This window comes from Rhincodon typus, chromosome 8 (assembly GCF_021869965.1).
Source record: "Rhincodon typus isolate 14 chromosome 8, sRhiTyp1.1, whole genome shotgun sequence".
Classification (NCBI taxonomy): domain Eukaryota; kingdom Metazoa; phylum Chordata; class Chondrichthyes; order Orectolobiformes; family Rhincodontidae; genus Rhincodon; species Rhincodon typus.
In genome coordinates, this window is record NC_063339.1 from 26,414,529 (window position 1) to 26,429,144 (window position 14,616).

A 14,616-nucleotide genomic window follows, 5' to 3' on the forward strand; every position below is an offset into this window, starting at 1 on the left:
CTTTGTTCTTGTAGTGAACAGGAGTAACAGAGGGTTTATTGTTAGGACACAAAATACCCAATCAGAAACTGGTGGCAGCAGAATTCATAATAGCTTTTAATAAGTGGCCAAATATTTGTTTGGGTATGGAAAGAGACGAGCGATCAAGTTTGTTGAGAATTATGAAGGGCAGGAAAGAATAAAAGAAGGGAAGACCAGTTATAGGGTCAAAAGGACAAATTAAAAGGGGATGATGGTCGCAAGGCAGGATGAGATTATAACGTGCCATGTAAGGAAACAAAAAATGGGTCCAGAGGAAATGGAAAAAGGAACAATGGAATCACTGCCAACAACGTTGCCTCAACAAAAAATGCTTATTATTGATCAAATCAACAGCTGTCTGGAATGCTGAAAGACGGAAGGCAAGGTATGTTGGTGTGGCATCACACTGATAGTAGCAGGAACGTCAGAGGACGATGCCATATATGTGCAGGCTGGTGAGTGCATGGTGTGAACAAGGGGTCACTGTTGTGATTGTGGGAGGAGAGGACAATAGGGAAGAGGTGACAGCAAATGAGTGGAAAACAAGAAACCATGGTTCTCGACCCAAAAATGTTAATTTTTTCTTCACTCTTTACAAATGCTGCCAGACCTGCTGAGCATTTCTTGCATTTTGTTCAGCATATTAACTAGTGCAGACAAGCCCATGGTACCATAAGCAACAAAACATTACCTGTTACTGATTTAAAGTCAAACATCCACCTGCATACTTGCCCCACACTGCATCCTTCAATGTACTTTCTCCCTTTGTTTAGGGACATGATATTGTCAAGGTTCTCCTGCTACTGAGCCTATATCCTGCTAGTTGTGGGTTCCCAGCACCACTGGGAGTGGGAGGCTGCAGCTGAAACTGGACCCTGAAGACTGGGAACATGGAGTGAGGGAGGTTACGCACGATCAGGGACAGGGTCGGGGCAGCCTTCCTTCCTTCAGTCTGTGTGACCAGTAACAGACTCTGGGTTGTTTGGGTGGATGTGGATGGGCGATTTCCCCATCACAAACTCCCAGACCAGATTCCACAAACCAGAATCTAAGTTTCAACTTTTCAGCCTGTATACACTGAGGTTCTAAACATTATTTGACAACTGTATTTGCTGATTAAACATGGTCACTGTAATGGAAATAGAGAAAAAGAGTATGGTGTATTAGATGTGGCATGTTAAAGTATGTATTAACACAGATGCTGCAACTGTACATGAGCAGAAGAAGTGTGACCTCTGCAGTTTGGGCATTACCGAATCCAGTCAAGCAAGAAATAGTGCAAACAAATAACTTCCTCAATGTGACTTCTCTTTGGTCTTTTTTAAGCTGATGAATCAGGATTTAGAAATAACTTCTTTGTATAAAGGCTGACTATGATTTTGTATGAGGCATTTGAGCTCTTTCAAGACCCAGTTAACTGGCAAAACCTGGAAAATGAACATGGTCTGTGCCTTTCCTCATCTGCTTTGACCTTATCTGAACAGCTTGTTAACAATGCCATAAGAATACTTATTTCTCAGTCTCAGAATACTATCTCATGGGATTTTTATTTGTTAGTAGTTCCAATATGTGGAACTACTGAGAAACCACACAAAGTCACTTCCAGTAGCTCAATAAAGTGTGGGCTATTGTATAACTGGGTCATTTGTTGTATCAATCCCAGAGAACCTATAGGGGTCAGTATTAAACAAAGCTTGGAAGACACACAGTGGCTGCAGCTGGAGTTTAGCCAACTAAAATCAATGCAACACTAATGCTAAGCTTGCCAGAACCACACTGCCTTCTTGCGGCACTAGTTTGTTAGGTTATTCCAATCAATTCCAGAATTTGGAAGGCTTAGTCATCACTACCTGTAGCAAAGTCTAAAAATAATGTTTACTGGGCAGGTCACAATTTTACAGCAGTGATCAGTGCTGAGCTTTAAATTGTTGAGCCCTCCATCAGCATTGCCATTCTTTGAGTTGTGATTTTCTGAATAATTTTGAATAATAAGCAAATGATTTGATGCCCCACTGAATTATTAAAAATTAAAATGTGAAAATGATTAAGTTTATTATGTAACCCTTTAGGGTATATAATCAATAAGCAGTCCTGCTGCAAACAGTATTTATTTGTTTTGCTTTCAAGTAATTATTATACTTATAACGGCATTTTTTTTTGTGCAGGCATTGCATCAGTTCCTAATGTTAAGTAGTAATTTTCAGAAGTGAAAACAAAAAATAATGAAAATATTCAAGTGGTCAGGAAGTATCTGTGAAGCACAAAACAGTTAATATTTCAGGCCAATGACCTATCATTCCAAATTCTAACATGTCGCCTCTGTAACTTTCTAATGGTAGTCAAAGTTACATTCATATGACCTGCAAATGGATGCTTACATTTCAGGGTTAGCCACAGGAAACGTAGGGTTATGGGGATAGGGTGGGGGGCTGAGTTTGGATGAGATGCTCTTCGGAAAGTTGGTGCGGAGTCCATAGGCCTAATGGCCTGCTTACATACAAGGGATTCTACGATTCTATGATAAGACTCTAGTTTCATTAAAGCAAATATTCATCTTTTTCTAAAAGTATAACAAAGGAAGGTTTCCCAAGGGTTGATCTAACAAAAACACCTGCTGAAACCCAGAGGAACAATGAAGACAGCTATAGTCTTGAGAAGAATCTATTTTCTTAACACAAACTTCAAAAATTACCTTTATCTCTGCCGTGCTTTTTCACTGAGGAGTTCCTATTTCTTGAGGAATTCTTCACTTGTGCCCAGTCAGACCCAGATTCTGAAGAATCCACTTTTATTTGTCGATGCCTTCTTGATCTAGATGCCTTCATGTGAAACAACAGTTTTTTGAACAAAAATTAATGACTGTTACATTTAATAAATAATTCAACATCAAATCATTGGGCTGAATTTTACATGACCCTTTCAGGCATATTTTTGGCAGGTGACAAAAGGCATAAATACAGCCGGTGACTAGCCCACTACCTTCTAATATGAGGAAACCCGGGTCAGTGAGAAGGGCTTTGCTGGTACTAAAAATTGGCAACAGCCCGGCATGTTTCAATAAGTAATCAACTGAGATCATAAAAGCTCAACTGACCCAAATATTTTGCTGCCCATACCATAATTGAGATGGAATAGACAGGAAAGCTGGAGTGCATAGTCCATTTGTAAAAGTAAAAGCTTTTTTTAAAAAATCAGGAATGGAAGAGGGTCCTATCTTTGGTAGCCTTTGATTATGGGAATGCTCCATATCTCACCTAATATTCCTGAATCCTTACTGAATCCTTGGATTATTGGGGCCTTCACCCAAACTTGCATCCCAGGATCCTCCACTGCCAACTAATGGGACAGCAAGTGCTACTGGCCTCTAATCAAGAGACATAAGTCCATGCTGCCCTTGTTAATGTCATCCATAGTGGATTTTAGCCATAGACCTGATTGGTTTCTGACAGAAAAGAAACCTACAAAATTCTCCCACTGTTTTACATTCACGACAATGCAAAAGGATATGTGCCAAGAAATTATATCCTGAGCAAACTTTTGGAATCCGGTGTTCAATTCTGGTCTCCCTGCTATAGGAAAGATGTTGTGAAACTTGACAGGGTTCAGAAAAGATTTACAAGGATGTTGCAAGGGTTGGAGAGTTTGGGTTATAGGGAGAGACTGAATTGACTGGGGCTATTTTCCCTGGAGCTTCGGAGGCTGAGGGGTGCTCTTATAGAAGTTTATAAAATCATGAGGGACATAGATAGGGGGAATAGTCAAGGTTTTTTCCCCAGGGTAGCAGAGTTCAAAACTAGAGGGCATAGGTTAGAGGGGAGAGATTTAAAAACGAAACTAAGGGCCTACATTTTCCCATGCAAAGGGTGGTGTGTGAATGGAATGAGCTGCTAGAGGAAGTGGAGGAGGCTGATACAATTACAACATTTAAAAGGCAGCTGGATGGGTAAATGAATAGGAAGGGTTTAGAGGAAATGGGCCAAATACTGGCAAATTGAACTAGACTAATTTAGGATATCTGGTTGGCATGGACAAATTGGACCGAAGGGTTTGTTTCCATGCGGTACAGTTCTATGACTCTTTGACTCTTAGTATGCATAAACATGAAGAATAGAAATCTTGGAAGTGATTTACCCCAGGCCAGTCAATGGGCTTGTTGAACCAATCCTACAATAAAAAAAGAATACATTGATAGAGGTGAAGATTGAGACAGAGGTCAAGAACTTCTGATAAGATGGTGGTGGAGCAGGGCTTCTGAGACCAGGGCTCGTCCGCTCTGTCCCCAGCGTGCACTTGAATAGGTCCAGCAGTGTGGACTCGTGGCAGTGGAGGCAAGTTTCAGGATATAGAAGGCACGGTTAGTAAGTTTGTGGTGACACCAAAACAGATGGCATTGTAGTCAGTGAAAAAGGTTTTGTAAGATTAAGATTAAGATTAAAGGGATCTTGATCAAATGGGTCAATTGGCTGAAAAATTGCAGATAGAGTTCAATCTGAATAAATGCGAGGCATTGCATTTTGGTACAACAAACAAGGGTGGGACTGATACAATCAATGGTAGGGCCTTGGGTAGTGCTGTACAACAGAGAGACCTGGGGGTGCAGGTACATAATTCTTTAAAGTTTTCATCACAGACAGACAGGATTGGTAAAAAGGCATTTGGCAAGCTTGCTTTCATTGCTCAGTCCTTTGAGTATAGGAGTTGGGACATTATGTTGAGGTTGTGCAGGACATTGGTGAGGCCTCTTCTGGAATACTGTGTCCAGTTCTGGTCACGCAGTTGTAGGAAGGATATTATCAAGCTGGAGAGGGTTCAGAAGAGATTTACCAGGATGTTGCTGGGTATGGAAGGTTTGAGTTGTAAGGAAAAGCTGGATTGGCTGGGACTTTTTTCACTGGAGCATAGGAGGTTGAGAAGTGACCTGATAGAAGTTTATAAAATAACGAGGGGTATAGATATGGTTGATGGCATAGATATTTCTGCTATAATGGGTGTTTCGTTGACGCGAATTGCCTGTAATGCGATGGATGAATAGTGGACACTGTTTGGATAATGCAAACTTTCTGCTGTACAAGTATAGTGATTTCCCTATAACGCAATTTTCTATAGTGCAAGGTCACACAGGAATACAACTATCACGTTATAGGAGAAATACCTGTAGTTGTCTTTTCCCTAAAATGGGGAATTTCAAGACTAGGGGGTACATTTTTAAGGAGAGAGGAGAGAGAGATTTAAAAAAGACATAACAGGCAAATTTCTTACAGAGAGGGTGGTTTGCATGTGGAATGAACTTCCTGATGAAGTGGTGGATGTGGGTACAATTACAATGTTTAAAAGGCATTTGGATAGATACATGAGTAGGAAAGGTTTGGAGCAATATGGGCCAGGAGCAGGCAGGTGGGTCTAGTTTAGTTTGGGATTACGTTTGGCATGGACTGGTTGGACTGATGGGTCTGCTTCTGTGCCGAATGAGTCTATGATTATCTAGGACTCCTGATGGTGTCAGCTTCCAATGCAGATTCATGGAGGTGGCGGTGAGTTTGGGCCCAAAGCAGATTCATGGTAGTGGAGTCGAGTTTAGGCCAGTGTGGTACCTGGCAGCATCGGTGGCGTCTGCATTGGAAAGGTTCAGTGAGGACTCAGTGGTGAAAGTGTCGGTGGAGGTGAGATGGTGCCTAAGAGTGGCGGCTTTCATTCCAGCGGCGGTATAGCAGAGGGGACTCATACCTGGCCACAAGGCCCACGATGCAGCACTTAGCAAGGACTCTAAAGTTGGACACTTTCTTTACATTTTTCATTTATCTGCCTTTATATTCGATGTTTTGGTTTACTTTTCTGCATTTTAAGATCGCGTTGCAGAGTGGCAACACTATTAAACACTTTTCACTGCATTTTGTAACAAGATACACTAATAAATAAATAAATAAATAAATAAAATCAATATTAAGAAAGGTCAAGAGCCAACACTGTCTTAGAAGTTTGCACTTCATGGACTAAACATGGTTGTATTTAAGCTGCAATATTGCAGCAGGTGTCTCTAGTTTGGGAAAGCACTCCTGCAACTCCTGGCTCCACAGGAACCTGTAAGATGCTACAAAGAGTATTATGGAAAATAAATGCTCATGGTGTAGGAGTTAGCAGGAAGCAGAGAGTAGGAATAAGTGCATCTCTCTTAGGCTGGCAGGATCTCAGGAGTGGCATGCCCCAGGGGTCAGTCCTCGGGCCTAACTCTTTACACTTTACATAAACAATTTGAATGAAGGGACTGAAGAGATGGTAGCTAAATTCACCAAATACACAAAGATAGGTGGGGAAGTGAGTTATGAAGAGGATATAAGGAGCCTACAAAGGGATAGATAGGCTAATTGAGTGGGCAAAGATCTTGCAAAGTGAGTATAATTTGAAAAAGTGTGAAATTGTCTATTTTGTCAGAAAGAATAAAAAAAAAGCATATTGTCTAAAATGGTGAGACATTACAGAACTCCAAGATTGAGTAATCGAAGTGACCTGGTACACGAATCACAGAAAGGTATGCAGGTACAGCAAATAATCAGGAAAGCTAATTATCCAGATCTTTGCACATGGGCTGAGCATTGTGTAGTCATCAGCAAACATCACCATTTCTGATTTTAAATGGACATAAAATAAGAAAATTCACAACACAATTATACCATTAGTTCTCCATACAGTGACGTAAAACATTAGTTTTTGCAATCATTCCTTATCAATCATGAGGAATAAGGGATGCCTACTAATTTTAAGAAAAATGTATATTTGACATACAAACCTTCACTGTGGAATTGTACGATTTTGACTTTATCTTTGCCAGGGTCTGTGCACGACTGGACCCCTAAGAAAAACAAACAAACACTCACTTTAATCAGTTTCATCATTACTTTTCATACCCAAAAAGTGTATAAATTAGAACAAAGCATTGCTAAATAAAAATTTTTTTGCTCAGTTTTAGTCAATTTTTCCAGTTGGCATTTGATTTGACAAAAAAAATTATTAACTAAATGTTTGACGTTGATAAGATTGTACCTCAGCTTTGGATCAACAGTAGGTAGAACTGAGCACAACATTGGGAGCATGGGAGTCAATGCAGGAATGTATTTTTTTGCTAATTTCGCAAGGCAGAAATTGGTTTCAGATACAAATCAAGCCACAGTCCTGGTAAATGTTATTTTACTTTGACTTTCTTCTCAAACTGTTATCATTGTAGGCTTAATTAAAACATCTTCAAGTCGACCATGATGTGATGTAACAATGTCACAGCAGCATTTTGTTCATAAGAAGCTGATATTAAAGAGGGTGCTTGACACAACGACTCAGTGCCTTCTATGGCAATGTTGGCCAATGGAAACCGCTAACTAGTTGCTTATGTAGCTACAGGAACAATGTTTTCACAAGATACACCTTGAATACACTGATAAAGAACACGTACTTCATGTTAAACAGCTATCATTTAGAAGTCAAGCACTCAAAGAAAACACTTGCTCACTTGATTTTCACCTTATTACTTTTATTGGCAAATGCACAAAAATTAAATTACTCATTGATGCATATGCCTTGTGAATACAAGTACAGAGATTTCATGGCCAATGATGGTGTCTGTTGCTCATTTTAACCACATATAGTTATTCTATTGGGCAAGACTATGGTATGACACTGCCTTCAAAATGCACGCACTGACAACACTGGATGTTTGGTTAGGAGTGCCCCATCTATAAAAATGCCAGTTTAGAATACATTCAGTTCTGCTATAATGCGTGTTCCATCAACATAAATGGGCTGTAACTCGATTCATGAATGGGGAACGCTATTTCTAAAATGCAAACTTCTGTCGGCTATAACGCGATACCAACAGTGTGCGGAAGAGTACGTGTTAACATCACATGATCATTTCACGAGCTTTGTCGTGAATACGTACAACGTTAGGGCCAAAGGAATCTCCGAGCCGGCATCACGTGATTATTTCACAGGCTTTGTCATGAAGTGCTTTTTGTCAGAAAAGCAGTACAACCTCCTCCCTCATCAAGTCATCCTGACATTTTTTTCAAGGTAACATGTTAAATTTATTTATTCAAATTGTGCTAGCCTTTATGTTAGGCTTTTGAGTGACTTTTTTTGCGTGGTCTGCCCCTGATCCTGCTTTTCCCATAGACCCTGTTATTTCCACAGCACGGTTTTCTATAACACGATGTTGCACTGGAATACAACTATCGCATTATCGCAGAACCGACTGTACCTCACAACAATTATATGTTGAAGAAAAGAAAGAATAAGGGAGAGACACATCTTTAACAAATTCAACTTGGCCCCCACTCAAAAGATTAAACTTTTGTGTCTAATCTAACTAACACTGTGATGAGCATTTACAATTTAGAGAATAACCGACAGCAAGTCTACATGAACATGATGACAGAATTAGCTCTAAAGATTGGTTGTAATTTCCACAGTGAACTACCAAAACAGGGACACCTCAGGTGGGAACCAACCTGAAAGAGCTTTTCCCAGCATCTGGTGCAGGTATAGCAGCCTAATGTACTACGCATCAATAAGTAACTGCAGCTATATAGGACCTCAGACTATTAGCTGCTGGTCAATCTGCACTATATAAATGATCAATTTTTAACAGCATTAAATATCTGAGTAAATATGGCAGTACTACTCAAGAGGCATTTGCAATATAAATGAACCACAAATTCCAGAGAAACAAATAGTACAGCATATATTTGTACCCCGGAAACCAATTGTTCATCTTTTAGAAGATAATAGTTCTTGGGTTTATAACAGGAAAAACAGAACAAATTTTGCAAGCCAAAGGCAATATTATAATTATGACTTATGGGTTTTGCACAGCTCTCCACAGCTACAAATTAATTTAAGTTTTTGCTTTCATATTTATCAAGTGTTAAAAATCATCTTCCAATCCGTTTAAAATCTCCAAAATCACTAAGTGCATAAGTACTAGAAATCAGATACATTTAATTTTTTAAAATTCATTCACGGGATGATGGCATCACTGGATAGGCGGTATTTATTTCCCAGAGGGCAGTTAAGAGTCAACCACATTGCTGTGGGTCTGAAGTCACATGTAGGACAGAACAGGTAAGGATGGCAGTTTCCTTCCTTAAAAGGACATTAGCGAAGCAGATGAGGTTTTCTGACAATCGACAATGGTCTCATGGTCATCATCAGATTCTTAATTCCACCGTCTGCCGTGGCAGAATTCGATTCCAGGTCCCCAGAACATTATCTGGGTCTCTGGATCAACAGTCCAACGATAATCCCACTAGATCATTGCCTCCTCTGAAATTAATAATTTCACTACCTTGCTCCTCCTCTTCCCCTTCATCAATTAAAGTTAAAATTGATCTTCTATTTTTTACCGCATCAGCCTGGAGTGATATCCTTGGTTACACTGTAATCCTAAAATTGAAGTCTGATAAGTCGCCAAGAGTGACAGGTGAATGGACCTTAGTAAGAATGGAATATGGGCAGCAGAGTTTGAAGACTGTATTTATAAAGAGGGAAAACAAGAGGCTCACCAGCTGGTGGCCAGGACAGCATTGCAATAGCCAGAAATGGAGGGAACAAAAGCAAAAATATTGACGAAAGTTTCAGCAGCGGCAAACAATATTGTGGATGGGAATAGGAAGTTAGTAGAGATGGAGTGAAGAGATCATATAGAGCACCAAAATTGCAAACTGGCAGACACTAGCCAGTGGGACCATTGCAGTCAGTAGCAGGGAACAGAATTTAAGGCAACTTAATAAAACCAATGTATCAAAGCTAACTGAACATTTCAACACTCCAACTGATCAACTTCCATAAGGATGTGGAATTTTTTCCATTCATGATTCAAAGTTAGAAATTTAATCCTGCCAATGATTCTTGTGATAGGCTATTGTCATCATGTATTTGTGACACCCTTTATGACACTCAATTTTCACAATAAGCATGAAACCTTAGAGTATCTACGGAAATACCAGAAGCTTTCATCTTGCTTTGGAAATTTTAATTTGAACTGAACTGGAAGTGATTCAAGCAGTTTAAATCAACAAAAACTACATGAAGTCCAATGAAAAATGCAGAAAATTATGCCAGTAGCAGCACTAGGCATACATAAAAATGAGGTGTTAACCTGGTAAAACTGCAACACAGATTATTCACATGTGCCAAAGAGTATAAATAGCAAGTGATAGACGGAGCTAAGCAATTCCACAACCAATGGATCAGACTGAAGCTCTGCAGTTCTGCCACATCAAAACAACTCACTGGATGAGGAGGATCATAGAATCACACAGTGCAGAAAAGGTTCTTCGGTTCCATCTGGTGAGCACTGACACATGAGAAATATCTGACCATCTACCAAATCCTATTTACCAGCACTTGACTCATAGCATTGAATGTTATGATGCATCAAATGCTCATTTAGGTACTTCTTAAAAGGATGAGAGGCAATTCACCTCTACCACCCTCCCAGGCAGCACATTCCAGGCTATCACCCTTTGGGTAGAAAGGTTTATCCTCACATCACTACACAAACCTCATAACCCTCACCTTGAACCCTTGTGACTAACCCTTCAACTAAGGGGGGGGGCAGCTGGTCCCTTATCCACTCTGCCGATGCTCCTCATAATCTTGCACACTTCAATCAAATTGCCCCTTAGCATTTTCTGCTCCAATGAAAACAACCCAAACCGATCCAACCTTTCCTCAAAATTTAAATTTTCCATCCCAGGCAGCATCCTGGTGAATCTCCTCTGCCCCCCTTCAGTGCAATCATATCCTTTCTGTAATGTGGCAATCAGAACTGCACACAGTACTCTAGCTGTGGTCTCACCAACTTTCTATGCAATTCCATCATGATTTCCCTGCTTTTGTAATCTATTCCTTAATTGATAAAGGCAAGTGTCCCATACGCCTTTTTCACCATCCTAAAATGCCCTTCCACTATCACAGATCAATGGACAACATTCCAAGGTTCCTTTGCTCCACAGAACTTCCTAATGTCATGCCATTCATCCAATTTGGCAAGAAAATATTCATCCTTCCAAATTGTATCACCTCACACTTTTCGGGATTGAATTTCATCTGCCACTTATCTGCCTATTTGACCATCCTGTTTATATCTTCTTATTGCCAAGACACAACCTCACTGTTAACCACCTGACCAATCTTTGTGTCATCCGCAAACTTACGAATTCATTCCCCACAAAGTCATCTATGTTATTTATGTAAAATGACAAATAATAGGGGACCCAGCACAGACCCCTGTGGTACACCACCGGACACTGGCTTCCAGATACTAAAGAAGCCTTCTGTCATCACTCTGTCTCCTACAGCAGAGCCAAGTTTGAATTCACTTTATCAAATTATCCTGCATCCCATGTGCCTTTGCCTTCTTGATAAGTCTGCTAGATGGGACCTTGTTAAAGGTCCATATAAACTACAATGCTCCTCACACATCCACAATAATATGGGAGCCCAGTACATCAGTGCAAAAGAAAAGGCTGAAACATTCACAACGATCTTCAGCCAGAAGTGCTGATTTGATGAATGAACTCGGTCTCCTCGACAGGTGTCCAGCATCACAGATGCCAATCTTTAGCCAACTCAATTTATTCCAGTGATATCAAGAAATGGTTGGAAACTGAAAAGGCTATGAGCCCTGGCACCATCCTGGCACCACAACTTGCCATGCTCCTAGCCAAGCTGCTCTAGCATAGTCACAACACTGGTATTTACCTGACCATGTAGAAAATTGCTGAAATATGTCTTCTAGGCACAAAGTAGGACAAATCTAACCTGCCGATTACGGCCTTGCCAATTTACTCTAAGTCATTAGAAACGTGATGGAGGGTGTCATTAACAGTGCTATCACATAGCACATGCTCAGCAGTAATGTGCATTGACACAGTTTGACACCAGGGCCACGCAGCTACTGAACTCATTACAGCTTGGTCCAAATAAGGAGATAAAAGAGCTGAATTCCAGAAGCGAGGTGAAAGTGACCTCCCTTGATATCAAGGCCAGATTTGATCAAGTGTGGTATCAAGGAGCTATAACAAAACTGGAATCAGTGGGAATTGGGGGGGGTAAACTCTCCACCTTTTAGCATTATGCAACAGAGTGGAAGATGGTTGTGTTGTTTAGAGATCAGTCATCTTAGCACTGGGACATCACCGCAGGAGTCCCTCAGGGTACTGTCCTTATGTCATCCATTTTTATCATTTCATCATTGACTTCCCTTCATCATAAGGTCAAATATGGGATGTTCAGCACCATTCTTAACTCCTCAGATATTGAGGTATGCCCAAATGTAGCCAGACCTGAACAATACCTGGAGAATTGGCAAGTAACATCTACAGCGAACAAGTGCCAGGCAATGACCATCTCCAATGAGAGAACCTAACCATTGGCCCTTGATATTCAATGGTATCACCATCACCGAATCCCTTACTATCAACAGTTTGGACACTTTCATTGAAGAGGACTACTCAGATAAATCCTGTGGCTAAATCAGAGGCAATGAATCTTGCACTAAGTAACTCACATCTTGACCCCCCAGAGATTGTCCACCACCTGCAAGGCACAAGTCTAGAGAGTGATTTCACACTCCATACCTGCCTGGATGAGTGCAACTCCACCAACACTCAAGAAGCTCGACACCATCCAGCACAAAGCAGTCCATTTGATTGCTTGTGAACATTCAATCCCTCAACCACTGAAGGCTCAGGAGTGACAGGGTGCACCATCTACTACATTCATTGCAGAAATTCACCAAGAATCCTTGGACTCCTTGATTAGCTGCCTTCTTGAGCTACTGCATTCCATTTGGTGTAGATGCACACACAATGATCACTATCACCTAGCACTGACTCCTTTTAAAACCAGGTGGAGGAATTTTAATGAAGTTGTACATCCATAATGTCATATAGATTTTAAAAAGGCAAAGAAACCTAATGCATTGATTTCATTCCCAGTGGTTAGTCAAGGAATCATTTTTACCACTGACAGGAACTGTAAATGCCAGACACTTCAGGAATTGTATTTTTGTAGCTGTCCTTACTTTCAGAAGTCTTTGGAGTGCCTTGCAAGAAATTAATTTCAAATTAATTTTTAAAAGTAATAGAGGGTGTCATCAACAGTGCTATCAAGCAGCATATGCTCAGCATTAATATGTGCACTGACACTCAGTTTGGGTTCCACAAAGGCAGCGGATAGATGGAAATACCACCACCTGCAAATTGCCATTCACCATCCTGACTTGGAAATATATCACCACTCCTTCAGTGCTGCTGGGTCAAAATCCTGGAACTCCCTTCCTAACAGCATTGTGTATGCATCTACACCAAAATGGAATGCAGTAGCTCAAGAAGGCAGCTCATCACCACCTCCTCAAGTGGAACTAGGGACGGCCCATATATACTGGCCCAGACAGTGATACCCATATCCTGGGAGTGAAAGAGAAAAAAGGACATGCCATAAAGTTTATTAAGTGCACAAAAAGTTGCACTTTGCTGTTTTTAGTAAAGACAGAGCTCAGTTCCAAATGATCACAGTCAGAAGTCACACAACACCTATAGTCCAACAGATTATTTGAAATCACAAGCTTTTGGAGCGCTGCTCCTTCGTCATATGAAGTACCACTCTAAAAGCAGCACTCCAAAAGCTTGTGATTTCAAATAAACTGTTGGACTATAACCTGGTGTCATGTGACTTCTGACTTTGTCCACCCCAGTCCAACACCGGCACTTCCACCAAACGATCATGAAAGATCAACATTTTTGAAAAGACAAAACTTCAAATAATTAAATTGCACAATTTGTACAAGAGGTGCAGACTTAGCTCCTAAACAAGACCCAACACAAATCTATGCATCAGTGTCAGCACAGCTTAGAAGAATCAAATACAACTATCTACTGGCAAGCTGTTAATGATTAAAAATGTTGCAATTTTTGAACAGTTATATACATCACAAAATACTGTTTTCTTAATAACTAAGACTGGACAGGTTTATACAATGGATCGTGTACTACCACAAATGCAACATAGCAAAGGTTCATGATTAATTCATGACCTTAGGTAATTTCTCCTGAGAGAATGATACTTTGGTAAAAAAAGGTAGCCAATGCCAGAAATCAATGCACTACAGTCTCAGATTTACTGGTGACATCGTTTCCCATTCACAACAGTGCACTCAGAAATTTCCACCCAAAACGCCAAGGTCAAACTTTAATGACACTCCTCTCACCTTTTGATATTTAAATTCATCACCATCAGAGCCAGAGATTTCTGCTTGGTCAGTCAAGTTTGCATTCTGCAAAATTTGAGATAAAAAGAACAATGTTTTTATTTTTTAAGGAAAAAAATCAGAAATGCTTAATCTTAAACACCTTAATTGACATAAAAAATATGACACCAAGGTCAGATAGGATACATCCAACCACAATACATGTGTTCTTCCCAGGTTAAAGACAGACAAATCGGCACTGAAGCAAACATGGTCAGACTATTTAACATTCTGCTAAACAGAACTCGGAATTTACAGATCCTGTCACCTGCTTGTATATTACCAGATCATGAGGC

General features: G+C 40.3%; 1 protein-coding gene and 1 long non-coding RNA gene across 7 annotated transcripts in view; both read right to left on the reverse strand.

Moving 5' to 3' along the window:
* The window catches only part of LOC109916454, a 387,714-nt gene that overhangs the window by 218,438 nt on the left and 154,660 nt on the right, over window positions 1-14,616 (reverse strand). The gene's annotated exons all lie outside the window — the stretch shown is intronic.
* snapc1b (small nuclear RNA activating complex, polypeptide 1b) overlaps window positions 1-14,616 on the reverse strand; it is a 37,252-nt gene that overhangs the window by 5,521 nt on the left and 17,115 nt on the right. For all 5 annotated transcript variants that reach the window (XM_048600004.1, XM_048600002.1, XM_048600005.1 and 2 more), the window contains 3 exons: window positions 14,282-14,347; window positions 6,806-6,868; window positions 2,714-2,840 (listed from right to left, as the gene is read on the reverse strand). In XM_048600004.1, the coding sequence (XP_048455961.1) occupies window positions 2,714-2,840; window positions 6,806-6,868; window positions 14,282-14,347 (256 nt within the window). The remainder of the gene's footprint in view (window positions 1-2,713; window positions 2,841-6,805; window positions 6,869-14,281; window positions 14,348-14,616) is intronic.